Source organism: Zeus faber (assembly GCF_960531495.2).
Source record: "Zeus faber genome assembly, chromosome: 5".
Lineage (NCBI taxonomy): Eukaryota > Metazoa > Chordata > Actinopteri > Zeiformes > Zeidae > Zeus > Zeus faber.
In genome coordinates this window covers 21,879,590-21,898,512 of record NC_137192.1, presented here as the reverse complement: position 1 = coordinate 21,898,512, position 18,923 = coordinate 21,879,590, and the positions used below count along the sequence as shown (strand labels likewise).

At 44.2% G+C, this 18,923-nt stretch overlaps 1 protein-coding gene across 1 annotated transcript in view; it reads left to right on the top strand.

The window, feature by feature from the left end:
• Positions 1 to 17,854, top strand: part of LOC307231067 (metabotropic glutamate receptor 4-like) — a 153,771-nt gene extending 135,917 nt beyond the window's left edge. Inside the window, exons 7-10 of the mRNA XM_080001616.1 lie at positions 651 to 787; positions 2,058 to 2,993; positions 14,174 to 14,420; positions 16,075 to 17,854. Coding sequence (XP_079857742.1) covers positions 651 to 787; positions 2,058 to 2,993; positions 14,174 to 14,420; positions 16,075 to 16,124 — 1,370 coding nt within the window. The 3' untranslated portion in view covers positions 16,125 to 17,854. The remainder of the gene's footprint in view (positions 1 to 650; positions 788 to 2,057; positions 2,994 to 14,173; positions 14,421 to 16,074) is intronic.
• The last annotated feature ends 1,069 nt before the right edge of the window (positions 17,855 to 18,923 follow it).

Sequence of the window (18,923 nt, the reverse complement as noted above, 5' to 3'; positions counted from 1 at the left end):
GAAGGCGTCTCAAAATTGTCTATTCACTTTATTGTTTGCCACACAATTAGCGCTTGTCTAAGTACAGAACAAGGGTAAAGTAATATTTAAGGAACAATACAGCATACTTGGTGACACTCAGATTGGGGACCCTGGAATCTAAAATCAGTGGTGGAGTCACTGAGGCAAATGGGGTCGTCGCCAGGAGGTTGCTGGTGCAAAACTAAAATAAGTTACAGTACAAGAGAGGAAAATAACACCAAATTAGATTAAGAATTAACATGCAAAGACTCCAGCTATGACTTGTTGCCAAACAGACGCTGGAACCTCCTACAGTGGACCTGGAAATGAGTCTACTCTATTTGGACTGAAAGAAAGAAAATCTCTCTCTCTGGAATTGTTATTAAGGTTTTTGAGCTGAATAACTGAATAAATCAATCCTGAATAATAGTAATAATAATAATAATAATAATAATAATAATAACAATAATCATCATCATCATCATCATCATCATCATCATAATAATAAAAGTGTATTTTTGTATGTCTTCTGAAAATAATTTATTTTAGCAGTATGCCTTGAAACACCCATGCATACTGCAAAGAAAATCACCAAAAGGGGCTTGGATAACTGAAGTTAAAGTAAATAACACGATTACTCTCTCATGTAGGCATCGCTGGCAACCCCGTGCTCTTCAATGAAAACGGAGACGCTCCTGGGCGCTATGAGATTTACCAGTACCAGATCCGGAACAGATCCGCCGAGTACAAAATCATTGGCCACTGGACAGATCAACTCCATCTTAATGTAAGCTTTTCTTTCTCTCTCCCATACCCACACACTCCGGCGGCACACAGGATGCTTGACGGCATTCATGTTCATTCATATTCCCTTCAAATATTCCATTTATGTTAGTCTTCACAATGGAAATCCTCTCTGTAAGCTGTTGTCTCCAGTTCTGCAGCTGTGTTTGCACAGTAATTCCTCCCAAACCATTTGATACTGCTTAGTGGCATCTTGAAAGGTATAAATATCCAGAGGGCGCTTTAAATGATGAACACAGTGGATTGTGATTTAAAAAAAGAATGCTACAAGAGCTTAAGGATGGACGGACACATTTGCTTTAATCACTTCAGACAGCATCCATCGCTGACTTCCAAAAACAATTTTCTGGGCAGAGGGCGTAGTGAAGTAATGGTATAATAACAATGAATTACATGAAGGGTCCACACAAGTTATGTTTGAAGGAACAAAGGCCCTGGGCATGAGGGGAGACAAAAATGAAAAGCATGAAGTGTATGGAGCGGACCATTGTCTTTTCTATACAAAATAGTAAATAAATTATATACATATATATAGAGTATATATCTATATGTAGGTGTGTGCATATGTGATGTTTGGGGTAAGCTAGTTGTGGGAAACTTCTGTGGTTTATGCCAGTTCTTACTCCAAAGCTGCTTTACGTTAATTAGTATTCTTTGAGCTCTTAATTAAAGGTACATTTCAAAACAAATTTACCAGCTTCGAGTTTAACAACCACCTTTGAAAGAACACATAATCACCTAAATACACTCTTTTTCCGAAAGACGAATTATGTTTATCTCTGTAACCAGACCTCCATTTCTTTCCAACACATACAGTATGTGCGTGTGTGTGTGTGTGTCTGTCTGTCTGTCTGTCCGTCTGTCTGTCTGTCTGTCTAAGAATTAGGAAAAAAGACTCCTCAGAAATACAAATCTATATAAGTCCCTCATCGCTCATGATGTCTACTTGACCAAGTATGTTTTGAATGTGTCACTAATTTAGTAAATCTTTGCTCAATCAGAACAGGAAATAAAAGCTGGACTTTATGAATGAACCTGTACAATATTGGCATTCCATATTGGTTCTGTGGTTAAGCATCAATCATTGTCTTCTGATGAGCCCAAAATACCTAAAGTCACTGATCACTCATCCATTACATAAAGGTTAGAATCAATAGCAGTTGTGAAATCCCCTTTCCTTTAGTGTCAGAATGTCTGTTTCTCTGCTTCCCTGCCTCTTAGCCGCTCTCATCCTCCCCCTATTTTCTGCCCAGGTTCGGTCGATGCAGTGGCCAGGTGGTGTCCGTCAGGTCCCCTCTTCAATCTGCAGCCAGGCCTGTCAGGCTGGCGAGCGTAAGAAGATAGTGAAGGGCATCCCTTGCTGCTGGCATTGCGAGCGCTGTGATGGCTATCAGTACCAGGCCGATACCTACACCTGCAAGATGTGTCGCTTTGATTTGCGGCCCAACGAAAACCACACAGGCTGCGTCCCAATCCCCATCGTCAAGCTGGAGTGGAGCTCTCCGTGGGCGGTGATTCCAGTTCTCATTGCGATTGCCGGAATTAGTGCCACCGTCTTTGTGGTGGTCACATTTATCCGCTACAACGACACTCCTATAGTGAAAGCGTCGGGCCGGGAGCTGAGCTACGTGCTGCTGACCGGCATCTTTCTCTGCTACGCCACCACCTTCCTAATGATCTCCACGCCCGATGTGGGGATCTGCTCCCTGCGACGGATCTTCCTCGGCCTGGGGATGAGCATTAGTTACGCAGCGTTACTTACCAAAACCAACCGCATTTACCGCATCTTTGAGCAGGGCTCCATGTCTGTGAGTGCGCCCAGGTTCATTTCCCCGGCATCCCAGCTGGTCATCACCTTCACCCTGGCCTCGGTTCAGCTGCTTGGGGTGTGCATCTGGTTCGGAGTTGACCCGTCTCAGGCCATCATCGACTACGAGGACCAGCGGACATCCAATCCAGCGATGGCTCGCGGTCTGCTGAAGTGCGACATCTCTGACCTGTCGCTGATCTGCTTGCTAGGATACAGCATGCTGCTCATGGTCACCTGCACCGTGTACGCCATTAAGACCAGAGGGGTCCCAGAGACGTTCAACGAGGCTAAGCCAATTGGTTTCACCATGTACACCACCTGTATTATTTGGCTGGCCTTCATCCCGATCTTCTTCGGCACCTCGCAGTCCACAGAAAAGGTCAGATGGAGGCTGTTTTTCCTTATTCATGCTACTGCCCATTTGTTTTCTCACTGCAGTAATTACAGTGTAGATGCTATATACAACTCTGTCTCACTTTTTTCGTGCTCATACTCACGGATTGTATGAGCGGACAAGCAGACAAAGTTGGACAATCCACGATTGTCAGACTTTTTTCGTGCTACACAGAATGAAATTTAAACAAATTAATTTGAATGGGGAGATTTTCTTCATCTTTAGAAGGCGGAGTGGGGCCATGGGGAATGAGAGGGGGGGGGGGGGGTGGGCACGCAGATATGTACACCTTGAATTTAATAGACCATTCAATTGAGAAAAAGCTAAACCTGTTTTACACTTTTATTTTGTGCAAATCAGAACCAAATTGAAACCCATGCATTTGAAATTGGAATACATCCATGGTTCCCCCACCTCCCCACTTTCGTCAGGTTAGTTTTCGTTTTTAGTGTACGTATCTGCACCACCCCTCCTTCCCCATGCCCCACCCCCCTTCTGAAGACGAAGAAAACCTCCCCATTCCAATTAACTGGTTTAAATTTCATTATGTGTAGCACGAAAGCAGTCGGACAATAGTGCTCTGGGACACGATTCAATAGATACATTTTCGTGACAATGAGCATGAAAAAGCGTGACACCTGAGCTACATTTCTTTCTCTGTGTGGCTCTTGGTGTTTTCATGTTAATGGTATTCTCTTGGGTTGTTCATGATTTCTTGAGAAAGTTAGTTTAACCATGGCAGAAATTGGCAGGTGTCCGGGATCCATGGATTAAATGTGAACAGCCTGAATTGTATAGAATTTTCAAAGCTCCAGTTTTACTGAAGCTGAACCTTTTAACTGCAATAAGACACGAGATAATACTTTGACCTTTTCCTTCTTTAAAGTTTAGATAATTCCCCACCAAAATAGCTTTTTTGTCATAAATGGAATTGAAAACGCACTTTTCTTTACATCCCCCTTACTTGGATTTCAATATCTCAACCACGACGTCTTAACATCACCAATGACAACAACAGTCTAACCAAACCTACAAAATCATCTGTTAAATCCCTTTGATAACACCCCAGTCATACTAGAAACTGTTGAAATGGTGTGAAATTCCTAAGATTGTCTTTGCCCATTATGCAGCATGTGGTGGTTAAGCTATACGGTATAGTTGATAAGCAGTCTAGTTGAGCAACTATAAATCGTAAAAACAAAAAAGAGGAAACCTAATTACACCGTTTACCTTGCCCTTACAACTGAAAATAACGTCACTGAAAAGCCATTAGCCAGGACCCTGGACACAGACCAGGCTTGTTGTTACCAGGTCACACAACTCAAATTTAATGGACCATGACCCCGATGAACCAGAATTTGTAACATCAGAAGAAATAGTCCCTGCCTGTTTCCAACTTTCTTTCCAGTAACCACTGGAGCTCTCTATTTTCCGTCGAGGAATATGAAGACTTAATCTATATGGTCCAAGTCCTGATTCCAAGGGGAGGTAACAAGATAGAAAACATCATTTTGAATGTAGTTTAAGGATTGAGCTCGGGATGCAGGGTCTTTTAATTCTGCAGGCACTTGGTTAAACAAGCACGCAAGCCTGTGACTCAGATATTTGTGACGGCCGTATGCCACATTGCATTACGGCCCTGTGAGCTGTTTACACAACCACAAGTTCACACTCGTATTCCCATGTCAAATCAATGTGTCTGCCTTCAAGAACCACGGCCCCAGATCCGATCCAGTGGGAGCACTGGGAGGCTACAGGTCAAACGGGATCCAAATGGCGGACGTGAATACTGAGTCTCGGCTTGGGATGCGTGTACTCACTAGAGTGCATGGAAGGCGAGCCGAGGTCTACAACCATAGTGCAGTAGAACTCTGTCGGCTGGGTTCAAAGGGGTATCTTGGCTTTGGTTTCGAAAGGGTTCAGGACTCTGGCAAAAGGAAAAGCCTGGTCCTGGCATGGGCTCTATCAGCGATGCCAGAACTGTTCTGACAGATGCAACAAATTAATCCTCACCTTCTCCCCTTTGGGATTAAAGCAACACAATGTGTCAAAATTTTTGGCCTGGAAGACGGGTTTTGATAATTTCCTATGTGACAAATGTTTTGAAGGGGACAGAGTGTGCGCATTGTGTCATGCTCAGCATTGGAAAAATAATTTCTCCAGTCAACAGCAATACGGATGACTGTCACCAAATAAACACTCCCCAGTAGTGTGCTTTATCTGAATTATACAGACCGTTTAGCAACTAAAATGATCGCAAACTTTTATTTTGTGTTGTCATTATCTGTTTTCTTTCTTTTTCGGTGTACAGTTGTGCGAGGATTTGGTTATCTAGAAAGCAGACAAGCTGCCAAGCCACACAGCGCCAGTTATCACTGTTAAATGTACCTCTCTCCTGCGGAGAGCGGCATGTGTATTTGTTTTAGGGAAACTCCAGAGATTGCAGGGCAGAGTATAAAACATAGAAAAAACATTAAATATAACAAATTTAAACAAAAACATTTAATAAAAAAATTAAAAGTAGGAGTAAGATCAAATAAAAAATCTATATAAATATAATAAACAATCAACCACATTAACTATGTAAATGTGTATGTTTATGCACACAGTGCAATGTTTGTGTGCAATGTTTGCAGACTGAGAAAATGAATATCAAGGATTACAAGCTAATACTATACAAGTCTGTGAGATATACCAACAATCCACAACAACCGAAACTATGTACATTGTGCAATGTTTGCAAGTTGAGAATAATATAATAAATAATATCAGAGGAATATCAAATAAATGTCACTACAGCAGTGAGCTGAACACAGTATTTTTGAGGTGGGTCCTCGGTTGTGACAGATTTCAGTGTTCTTATGGCTTGGGGGAAAAGTGGATAAGCTCTTTCTGAGTCTCTCTGTTCTGGTGTTGGGGTTTCGGAGGCGTCTGCCTGACTAGCCCTGGTCCTGCACCGTCTGGTGTAAGTCCTACATGGGGGTGCGTGTCATCCCGGTGGTATGCTAAGCTGAACATACCACTCTCGGTAGGGCTTTGCGGTCCTGAGAGAAACAGTTCCCATACCAGGCGGTGATGACAGGATGTTCCCGATCGCACCAGAGTAAAAAAGGTTTTCTGGATCTATGGAGAGACTGAACTTCCTCAGTCGTCTGAGGTGATAAAGGCGCTGCCTTGACTTTTTCACCACTGTCCATGTCAGGTTCTCAATTGACACAGAGTTACCTGAAGCTGCTCACCCTCTATACTGGGGCTCCATTGATAGTGAGAGGGATGTAGATACTCTGCTGTGTCCTTCTGTCCATGACCAGCGCTTTGGTTTTGCAGACGTTCAGGTCGAGGCTGTGGTCCTGGCACCACAGTTTCAGGTCCTCCACCTCTCTCAGGTAGGCCTTCACATTATTATTGGAGATCAGGACTACCACAACTGTGTCGTCAGCAAACTTCATGATGCTCTCGGAGCTACTTTTGGCCACACAATCATGTTAATACAGTGAGTACAGCAGAGGCATCAGGACTATGGCTTGGGGGTCTCATGTGTTAAGGGTGAGGGGATTGAGGTGTGTCAGCCCACCCTCACTACATGGTGATGGTGGGGTCTGCTGGTCAGGAAGTCAGGGACCCAGTTGCACATTCAGGTGTACAGTCAAAGTTCCCTGAGCTTTATAACCAATTTTGGGGGCACTATGGTAATGAAAGCTGAACTATAGTCAATGAACAGCATTCTCACATAGTCCGTCGATTGATCGGAGCGGTAGGCAAACTGTAATGGATCCAGGGTGCTTGGGAGAAAGGAGAAGATGTAATTCTCTTAAAGTCTCTCAAAGCATTTTATGACCACCGAGGTGAAAGCGCTGCCGATCAAGCTGCACTGGAGCGACTGCGGGAGCTCGAGCGGTCACAAAAATGGTCACAAATTCACAAAGCCCCTGACGTAAGTGGTTTTTGGTTCTTTTCCAGCTTCAAAGTGATGCCTCTCTGGAACCAGTTTTCGGGTTCCAGAACCGGTTATTTTGCTGTTGAAACGCAAAGCACTGGTTCCAGATTAGGAACCGGCTCCAAAGCGGCCCTCAAAATGCCTTTGTGGAAAAGGCATATGAGTTGCCTAGTGTGCGCTCACCTCTGGCGGCGGAACTCTGTTCTGTGTGCTAACCTCAGGGCTAATGCAAATGCTAGCACCATTAGCCTTGGAGCAGGCAAAGAATGAGTTCAGATCTTCTGCCATGAAGTGTCAGCACTTGCCGTGGTGGTAGCTCTGCATCTGTAGTCCACAACAGTCCGTAATCCCTGCCACATGCGTCTGGTGTCAGACAGCTGGAACTAAGACTCAACTCCGTCGCTGTACTGTCGCTTTGCCTCTTTCACAGCTCTCCTCAGTTGGTGAGACAGTGCTTTGTAATTGTCCATGTTCCCCGACACAAGACCCGTGTTGTAAGCAGCGGTGTGTTTGTTCAGTGCATCGCGTATGGGATCGTGGATTTGTCCACCTACCAGTTCGGAAAGGATCTCACCTGAATAATGGGAGCCACACCATCCCCTAGCTTAGCAACAAAGCTAATCAGCACTTCTGTAAAGTCGCTGACGACATAATGCGGTGCAGCAAAAGACATCCCAGTCGATGTTACTCAGTGCGTCCTGCAGCGATGCTTCTGATTGGACCGTTCTGTTCCTGACCTCCCTCGTAATCAGAGCTTCCCGAACCATGCGTTATTTGTACTCCGGTATCAGGAAAATAGTGGGATGGTCTGACTTGCCAGACAGTTGGTCCAATGTTCGTTCGGGAGATGTGTTGATGGAGGTGCAGCAGAACTTGTTTGAGGTTCGCCTTATTAAAGTCCCCAGCCATAATAGGGGCTGTGTCGGTGTCAGCTTGTGGAGGGAAATCGATTGCCGTTGTAATGACCGAAGTGAACTTGTGGGGAAGGTAAAATGGACACATGATCATCAGATGCTCCAGTTGAGGCGAGCAGGAATACAAGAGGTCACACCAGCTGTTGACAATGAAACAGACCCCGCCACCTTTGGATTTCCCGGACTCGGCTGTTTTATCCATAAAAGTGGAGTGGATAAGGATTCCTTAGGTTGAATAATTTGGTCCGTCACCCTGGGCCATGTTTCAGTCAAGCAGAGGATATTGCAGTCTCTCACGTCCCGTTGGAATCGGATCCTCTCCCCGATGTCGTCCAGTTTGTTCTCCAAAGATTGGACATTGGCAAGTACGACACTGGGTAGAGGTGGGTTATGTGCCCAAGCCCTCAGTCCGTTCCAGACTCCAGCCCGCCTCCCAGCTTGTTTTCTCTTTTTCCTGGGGGGCGCCGCGTCTCCACTTCGGTTCTGACGCGGACCTCGCAGAATCTCCTCCAGCCACGAAGAGGTGGATAAAAAGTGTGGAAACTGGTGAGGAATCCTTAATCCAATGTCCATAAGTTGGCTGTGGTCCTGTGCACAGAGCGCAGATGAATAGGTGTAGAAAAAATAACAAAAACTAACAACAATAAAAATAAAAGCACAGTCTCAGCGGAGCCGGCGGATAGGCATCTTGAAACAGAAGCACTATCTTGATATCTTGACTAGAGACTGAGGATAAAGAGTATATCTTTATGGGGGTTTCCAGACTACACATTTACATACACACATACTATACACATTAAGGAAATTCCACAACCAGTTCACAGCCCTTAGCCCAGTGGAGTTTTTTCCCCATTTCATGATGTATACTTCCGATTCCGATTCAACGGAAGACGGTCAAACCACATCCAATCAATTCCATCGCTCGACTAAGAGAAAAAAACGTTCTCTGAAATGAGCCGCCAGCCTCTGCTTTTGGACTTATCGGACACACTTCTTCTCCTACTCTGCGAGTCTGTCCTCAGTTGGGATGCAGCCGAGGTTTAAAGAAGGTGAGCCTAATTGTTTCCTTGCTGCAGTTGGTCATCATCTCCCGGTGTGAGGGAGCAGGGCCTGGTTATAAACCTGCTCCAAGTTCTGCATCATATGCCTCTCATTAGCTGATAGATATAGATGATGCTGTGACGCTGCTGCTTCACTATCTATCTATCTATCTATCTATCTATCTATCTATCTATCTATCTATCTATCTATCTATCTATCTGTCTGTCTGTCTGTCTGTCTGTCTGTCTGTCTGTCTGTCTGTCTGTCTGTCTGTCTGTCTGTCTGTCTGTCTGTCTGTCTGTCTGTCTGTCTGTCTGTCTGTCTGTCTGTCTGTCTGGCTGTCTGTCTGTCTGTCTGTCTGGCTGTCTCTATTCTCCATACATGTATACAGTGCATGCTACATGTGTTCCTTCCTTGCTTACTCACTAGTTTAATTAATGTTTGGGTTAGCTTTGGAATCAGAAAAATAATCTGATTCTGTTTATTGGGCCAAGTGCTTTTCCATGTACAGGGCATTTATCATTGTACAGTTGGTGCAGTGTAGTGCACCCCACACAGGCAGTATAGGAAAGTAATACTTAACAAGAAGACAAGGACTCCACTGTGCATATATACAGATTGTGTATATATACAATATATACACAATATACAAAATGTGCTCTACGCACCAGATCAAGATTAATTACAAGAAAGGGCTATGTAAGGGGGTAAGTGACAGTAAGGATGCAGGAATTGATTAGGTATAAATATGAATGTATTTGGATATTTCGGTCTATGATGAATTGAAATTATAATAATATGTATACAACAGTACGGTTGTTCCGTCTTTTAACTGCATTTTTTTTCAGATAATTTTTCTCTGAAGCACTCTACATCTTGTGTTTTTGAAAAGTGCGATAGGCCTTATTGTTATAGATAATATAGGCGGGCATAACGTTCTGATCAATAGCTTTAATTGGCATTTAAGCCAGGTAAACAAAGCCTGGCTGTTACATTCCCTCAACTTGTTAACGTGCACGCTGCTGCAGCAGCAGGGCACATCACTGTGTTCTTTGTTTAAGCATTCCATCTCCTGCCTCGGAAGATGAAAGAGAATTTTTAAATCGTGAAGAGATTAAACATCAGCCTTTTCTGAGAATGAGGTAATCCATTAGCTGGTGTGGTTTTGAATTGCAAAATAGAAGGAAAAGGGGGAAACTTTGATGGGAAAGTAAAGCCCTACTTTTGTTGCCTCTCACAATCCCTGAAACAAATTCAATTTGAAAAACCTGGAATAACTCCTCTCATTGGGGCTAAATTTGAGATGTGCTACTCCTGGCAACCCCGCCCCCGTCCCCTTCCAAATTGTATTAGCCGCTCATTAATGATTTCCTGTAGAAAACCAAATGCACAATGGCTGCGAGAGAGTCTCACTTTTAATCATTAGGAAAAGTTCCACCATCACCTCCAGCTTGGCAAGGTGAGACATAAAATGCCAGACAAAATGGAAATTGTAGCTTCATGAAAATGTGTAGCATTTATTTGATGATTATTATTATTTTTTAGTTTATTCTTAAGCTTTCTGGGCGGATCACATTCAAAATGACTTTGACCAGACCTTCGGGGTCTGTGGGTGTAGCATCTGAAAGTCTAGAATTTAATAGGGTTATGACTATGTAGCAGGAGGTTGGAATTGACGTAAAGCGGCTCTTCACTGTCGCAAAGCAGAAATACCGGGCAAATTCTCGTGCAAAAGACTTTAAAATGAAGCCGGAGCAGACCAATGACAGATTCTCTGAGCTGTTACATAAACAACGTTGGTTTTTAAGGAATTAACATGTCAAAGCAATCACACCTCATAATCATCCTACTGTAAATGACAGGCACAACAAAGCCTCACAGCTACCCACGTTGACACTTCTTTCGGAGCAATTAAATGCTCCACTTCCTCTGGGTCTTGATTTACCGTTTCTGTCCGCCTGTGCGCTCATCACCACTTTACAGCAGGCCTCAGCACTGCGAGGACACTCATTTATTTGTCATCCGGTGTCAGGATAAATGCAACGAATGCCACTGGAGACTTTCTCTATCATTCAAACGGGCGACATCTGGTGCATCTTCTGAGTACGATGGCCGGGTTAGATGCTTGATGCGGGTATAGATGTGACACCTGCTTACCTGATGAAATGGTCCAAATGAGGGCCTGTCTCATAGACAGAGGCAGGAGGAAGGACCCCCGACAACAGCACGCGAGGGGAAGAGGTCTGATCACAATGGGCTCGATTCAAATTCAATCAACCCACACAAAGGCCGTCCTGGCATCGCGATGCATGAATTGGTCCCGTGAAACGTGGCGCTTTTGTTTGTTTCGGTCAAAATATCCATCATTCTATTGCAGCAGTCAGCGTAATGGCAAAAGCTGCAGTTTTTGTCATTACGCTGTCAAACAAAGAGCGAAAGTTAAACGAGCTCAGCCGCAACACGATCCTGTTCATCCTAGCAAGCCTCTTCCTGACAAGTCCTCTCCAGCTCCTCATTCATTTGCTGCCCCCCCCTCTGTTCTACCCAAAGATAAACAACATTACTCATACTAGTGTAGTGTCCCACAGGCCCAATGATTGATAATAAGGATCAATGACACAAAACAGAGGATGCAGAGTAACTTCTTAATTTCCAGAGGGCAGTTTTAGGGTTTTAGCGTTTAGCTGAGAGCCCCTGGTTCTCTTGTGAGCAGACAACAGGCCAAACAAGCCAGTCAAGGCCAATGTATTGCAATGTGACTTCATGACATTCCCCAGATGAAGCTCCATTACGTTGTCCCTTGAGGCTTCCATTTGTTTATTAGTTTAATTAGAATACAATTATAGGGTATTTTCATGCAATAAGCTACACTACTGATTATTGCTTTGCTGTGCTGAGAGAGACAATGTGGTTTCTCAACCCAAAGTGGGAATGATACATTGGCTGCCTTTTAAATGCACTCAATGGTTTATATCGAAAAGCACGTGCCCTCTAGTGATTCTCGCTGAGGGTAGCGTCCTGTTACATTGATTGACCCTCAGATCAATCTTGCTTTATCAGATTTGCAGAAGACTCTCAGTGTCAGTTGCTCAGTGTCTGAAGGCAGTGAAGTCGAGATCTCTGTGGACCTGCCATCACATGTTGTTCCAATTTGATCCCTTTTTATTCTCCTAGTTGCTCGTTAGTGTTGCCATACCCTGCTTCTCCTATGTACACTTTGCCTCAGGCAGGTTCTGTTGATGACAATGCGATGATAGACGTGTGAAAAATACACCGTATTTTTTTTTTTATCAGATCCACATTATCTGTGCATGCCCAGGTACAAAGCTCTTAGGAGCAGCCGGATTAATGAGCCGGCTGCAGTCAACAGCAGCCAGTCTGCCGCTAAAAACAGGTCACCTCCTGGAAGCTTGCAGGGAAGAATTGTAGCATTGTTCAATCGATGTTAACGCAGCTGTATTAGAAAATGGCAAAACAATATTTTGGGGTAGACTGGATTTTCATGATTTAGAGGCCAAATCCGTTACATTGGACAATTTGCGACAAATAGCATCCGCTAAAGCAATACCACAGGAATCCCACCAACATCGCCAATTGTGATGCTCCTCCTCCACGAGGCTTCTTAGTCTTCGTAGCAGAGGGGTCTTGCAACGCCGGTTGTTTGGAGCTGATTGTTCACTTACACAGACTAAAATTAAACCAGTTTGGGGATGTTATGCCCCATAATTCAGTGAGGCCGGGATTGATCAGCCTTGGGGTGAAGGGCATTTCCTCCTAACTATTTTCTTCCCCTGTTTGTTAATTAATTAATGTATTTGTTATATAACCATGTTACATGTTACTCTGGTTCCACATAAAAAAAAACATTTAAATGGCTGTTATTTGGCAAAATATACTTTAATTTTTTAGTTATTATGAGGACAGCTTGGGTTCTGCAGCACACCCCTAAGGCAGCACGTGAACCGAGCCCAGAGATGTGCACAAGCACACTGTCTACAGCTGGGAGGCGGCTCATGCAGCTGTCCCTCTCTTATTTATCATCCACCTCTCCATCTCTCGCTCTATCCCTCCGTCTCCCCTAGTACAAGGCCTGGCTGAGATGAGATCCAGCAATTCTGGAGGGAGAGGCACCGCAGAGAGCCACAAATAATGAAAACAAACACAAGAAACAGGCAGAGGTCACAACTGGGGAGCTGTATGCTACTCGGTGTGAATGTAAAGTCAGCACAGTCCCACTGTGGTCCCCCTGTCACTGATGTAAACAGCCTCTGTTAAAAGCACCAGTTTCTACTCCAATGGTAAAAGCGTATTACATTTTGTCCTTTCAGAAAAAACACATAACCGATGCATGAAGGAGATCATTGATTTTTATTGCCATTAGTCCTTTGAGGGGTGAGCTTATAGGGTGTATAGGGAGAACGCCAGGCAATGCAAAGGAGGCAATGCAATCGGAGGACATCTCCGGTTTCCTACGACCCTAATACCCTCTCCTGGGTGATCAGACAGCCAGTAAGTACTACCATGTATAGAAACTTCACCTCCTGCTCGATGGCACCATTAAGAGGTGTCATTAATTCGCCAGCGCTGCGCAAACAATTAAAATGGAGAGACTGAGGCTTGTACTTCACCAGCCCTCCCCCCACGATTCAGAAGGTTCAGTCATGTATAAAACTTTCATGAGGTTGTTTCTTTTTCATGGGCCCGCTTGTTGTGAATCTGAATCGGATGCAATCGGCCGCTGTAACCTAATTTGTTTTCAGCGTGACGTGACGGCCATGTTAAAACGCGGTCAGCTCCGTGGAAAATATCGAACAAACGAGGGGCCTTGGGTTCATCTGTGTATGACCATAAAAGCAGATGAGATGTTGATTTAACGAAGATTCTTCTGGAGGATATTTTGTTTGTATAAGTGTGTTCTTTCCAGAGGATCAGTAGGAACTACTTCAGCGACAGCGTGACCAACCGGTGGGTCATTGGGAAATCTAATTACAATGACACACGGCAGATGAGATTTGTTCCATGCCGCCTACTAACCAACAGACAGCAATCAATACAAATCTCATGTCAAAAAGTCGTACACGCCTCGACGGAAACATGGACGCTGCAGCAACATGCTTTGAGAAAAGAGCTTAACCGTCTGTGTGTGTGTGTGTGTGTGTGTGTGTGTGTGTGTGTGTGTGTGTGTGTGTGTGTGTGTGTGTGTGTGTGTGTGTGTGTGTGTGTGTGTGTGTGTGTGTGTGTGTGTGTGTGTGTGTGTGTTTTCTTTCTTGCAGATGTACATCCAGACGACCACACTGACCATCTCCGTGAGCCTGAGCGCCTCGGTGTCCCTGGGGATGCTCTACATGCCCAAGGTCTACGTGGTGCTGTTCCACCCGGAGCAGAATGTGCCCAAGCGCACGCGGAGCCTCAAAGCCGTGGTCACCGCCGCCACCATGTCCAACAAGTTCAACCCCAAGGCGAGCCTGAGACCCAACGGGGAGGCCAAGACGGAGCTGTGCGAGAGCCTGGAGACACAAAGTGAGAGCGGAGCAGCAATGGGGAGGACTGAGAGGAGAGGAAGCGGGCCTGCCGTACATTGTCCTGGTTTATGTTTTGTCCGTCAAGCTCTGAATGTTCCCACAAAAACAAAACAGAAAGAAACCACTTCGCTATAATTCAGAGATGAAGGCCGGAGTACAAAAATCAAAACTTATTAGCAAATGTGGCCCGTGTTATTAAACACTTCAGTGGTTTTAGGAAATTAACCTCCATTATTCATTTTGAGGAAAAAAACAAGTAGATTTGGTTTGCAAGACAGACAGAATCCATTACAGGATTCTCATTCATTTTGTTGTCTCGTGGAGAACAATGCTATGAAATATGAGATCTGTTGTTCACATAAACAATTTGGCATTACAGAAATTGCAAAGACACAACTACAGCCTTTGTCCCGCGGCACTTCACGGTGAAGAAGGACATTTTTTCCTCTTGTCATTATGTCCACATTGTTGTCTTGGTGTTGACTGTAGACACTTTTAGGATATAGTGTGCATCCTGTTTAGCATTCTCCTCCTCCCCCTCCCGCTATTCACACCCGCTCTGAGAGCGCTGTAAATTATCGAGAAGCAAATGAAACCCTCTCGCTAAACTAAACTCAAACTTCCTCACAGCATGCCTCCCCATAATTTCAATACCAATAAAAATGGCGTGTGCCACTGTATCGGTGGCAGACTGCGGATTTATACGGCGGAGGGAAATAATGACTCCAGCCGTTGAGTCAGCAGAAATTACTTAAATGATGTCAAAAATCATGCGCTCTCAGCTCGCCTCCGACAGGGTTCCGGCGGTTCATGTCTGTCAAAAGAGATAGACTTTATCTTTTAATGGTATGTGCTTATTTTCAATATTTTGGCACAATTTTGCCTTTTTGCTTTCCTCACTAATGGAGACAACTCTGACTCTATATACTGACGCCTAAAGCATGTGCCAGTAAAATACCCCATAATTTAGTAAATAGCAATTTTGTATTAGCAGTATGCAAACTAGTCACCCCATCTCCTGTTTGATGTTTTTAGGGGTTAGTAAGGGCTTTTGTTGAGATAAGTTACGAAGGGGCAAAGGCCCAGATTTTATAGCGCGCAACAATTTATCCAGATGGGGGCTGGCGTTTACAGGGGCTGCGCCGTGCGTGGCCATTTGAATAAGCACCATTTGTCATTGTCAGTGCCAGTGTGGACACATGGCTTGATGAAATTGAAAAATTCCTGTCTGCTCCAGCTCCCCCACCGCCTGGATCTGGCGGCAATATGTCAGGGTTTATCTGCTCTACCCCAGCGTATCAGCGTACGCGGTCTGGGGAGACGACCGGGAAGTGGAAGCCCGATCGCTGGAGATGCAGGGTGGAGACGGGCTTACGGGAAAAGCCTCGGCATGTCGCTGGTAAAACAGGCCACGCTCGGAGGGAGATATATTGCCCCAGAGCGTTTTCCTCTGTATTCTTTTTATATTTTTTTCACCGTGGCATGGCAATTTTATTTCATTATTGTTAATTCATGGAAATTGGACCGAAATAGCCAAGGCCCACACTCACCTATTTCCCCCCAACCTCCCCCTTTTCCTCCTTATCTCGTTGTCCACCTTGGCTCATTACGACTCTGACCCTAACGCTGCTCCATCGATCCTTCTCTTTCAGCTTTCTCCACAAAGCAAACGTACATCAGCTACAGCAACCACGCGATATAGCGAACGAAGGCCGTCGCGGACGCTCAGGATTCCACACTCCGGGGGGTTAAAACGTGCGAATGTGGGAGGATTCAAAGGCCGGCGGAAAAGCGTGAGTCATGGTGCGAAGGGGGAGGACCCGGGAGTCGTCGTCGTCGTCCCCCCCTCCTGCCCAAAGAAGAGAAATCATGGCAGGGACGGATGTGTCAGAGACGCAGGGACGGAGGGAGGGATGGAATCCCGAGGGACCGTGGACCCACAGTATTAAGTAAAAATGTTTATGTTCCAACAGAGACTCACAAGCCAGAGGTGGAGGGATAGCGCTTTACTTTTTTGGTGTTTCCTGTGTACTACGACCGCTGCCTGGACCCAGAAACTTCTCTCAAACTCCTCCCGTCCTGAGCGGCGCGGGGCCGGCGCTTTGAATGCGATCGAGAAAGAATTCCGGTGTGCTCGATGTCGGTTGAACGACATTCCAATTCTCGAGGCATCAGAAGAGAATGACAACACCAAAAAAAAAAAAAAAAAAAAAAAAGGCATGTCACATCAAACATGTCACATCAAATTATTTTCTTTCCTAATGTTCTCCAGTTGCGAAGATCCAGCAGCCGGGTGGTCGTTTCCACCGACACAAGGTATTTGTATCAGACTCCATGTGTTTTGAGTTTTTGAGTTTTTGTTTTTTTGTTTCTGTTTTTTCTTCGACTGGCTTCCGTTACGTTGAACAAAAATGATGACGGTGATGATGATGACTACAACTGTAAAAAAAAACGAAACAAAAAAGCAAAAAAAAAAAAACGGTCTTTGCTGATTTTTAGCATGCCAGTTTGAACATCTTGTGTTGTGTAGTTTAAAAAGATATATATTTGGAATGCGTTCAAACCCTGTTGCAGTGTCGTTGCAAATGTTCGGGCCTGAGCCTACTGTACGTTAAAAACTGGTCTCAAATGGTGAAGGTCTAGTGAGTGATTTTTTTGTTTATGTGTGCTAAAGTGAGGCCATGATTTGTATTACCAGCTAGCCTAAGGCTGCCACTGCCCTCCGCATTTTTGTGCTTTGATACGATGGTTCATGGCTAAAATGTTCCGTGTTTTAGCCCCGTAACCCCCCAGGTTAAGCCGTCGCCCAGGATGAGTCTCCACCACCACTGCCACCAGCTTTCCTCTCGGTCTCAGATAAGGGTAAGGCCATAGGGTAAGGGCGTGGTTGTACCGTCCATTAGGGCGGGAATTTAGATGAAGTATGCCCTCGAAGGTGGATTATTATTATTATAAGTATGCTCCAGATTATTCTCCGGTGATCTGCGTTCAGGACCAGCAATTTGAAATAATCACTGCTAAACATTACCTCTATCCTCAGGCATCCTCTCTCTTAAGGAGGAGTGGTAAGGAAGTCGTACGATTTTATCTCTATCGCTCCATCTCAACTTTCTGAGCAGATTAATGGGTGGCGTTTCCGCGGTCACAGAAGAGCCTCCAACGTTTTGGGGAAGAGCGCCGTGGGGTCATTTGTGTTGTATGCTCCTTTCCATGCCTCCGTCTGTATTACTTTCAACACCATTTGTGTTGCAGAATAAAATGTGAGTGCTGACCAAATTAAATGGCAAGTTAATGTATGTTATTAAATAGATTGATGATGTCTGCTTTATGTCCTGACATATCCTAAAATAAGGGAAAATTTGACAAAAAATAAAATAAAACAGTGCCTGGCTATCTGATGTATTTGTAAAACCTAATGAAATCTAATGAAGTGTGTGGAGCATGTTCAAATTTTTTTTATACAAAAAATTTCATTTATATTAAAAAATATTTTAAAACTTTGTCCTTTCCGACGTTTTATGTAGACCCACACCAGAAACAACACGTCAGGGTCACGAAAGCGGCACGGCAATGCTTCAGATGCGCGGCCATGTTCGTCAATGTGGAAGGTCACATGAAGCATCAGCGTCACGAAAGCGTCTTGACGCGACGCTCCTAAACCCCTCGCATTCCTTTTTAGGACTCTGCTCTATTTTTCTAATTGCAAAGTGTAAACTGGAATGTAGATTCCCATAGAGGTCCATTGAAAATATTTTAATATTAATTATTATTATTTTATTATTTATTATTATTATTTTGTGAAAATATTGAATTACCAAGCCTGGTATGCATCAACCACCACCTCCCCCCGTCCCCACACACACACACACACACACACACACACACACACACACACACACACATATATATATATATATATATATATATATATATATATATACACACACACACACACACACACACACACACAGACACACACACTTTATATATCGCTGATGTGTGGTCCATACATTTTCCACCTCAACAAATTAAACCTCATTTATGCAGCAGGAAAACAGATATCACGCCCAGGAATAGACTTTATATTTTACTTCACACTAGGGAAGTAGTTTTATAAAGTTTATTTGCCTTGCTGCTTGGAGTCACTACGTGTGGGCTCCAGTCAAACTGACCTGTCAAGAAATCGATTTTTGTAGTCAGGAAATAAAGATTTATTTAAAAGGTATAATGAAGGTATTCATATGTTTTATATATATGTAAAAGAAAGATTTTTGCATGTTTTTCTTTGTTTAATAATCGAACCACAAATAACTAATAACAAAAAATAATCAGAAAACACTTTATTACGGAAACAGCTCAATAAATACACTTATATAGATTGTGTGAATCTCCTGCATCCTCCTCTGGTTAATGGGATGAACCCACCGCTGGCGTCCCTGGCTCCTTCCTCGGACCCACGGAGAAGAACCGGCACCGCCTTCCTCCTGTCAACAGGTGCAAT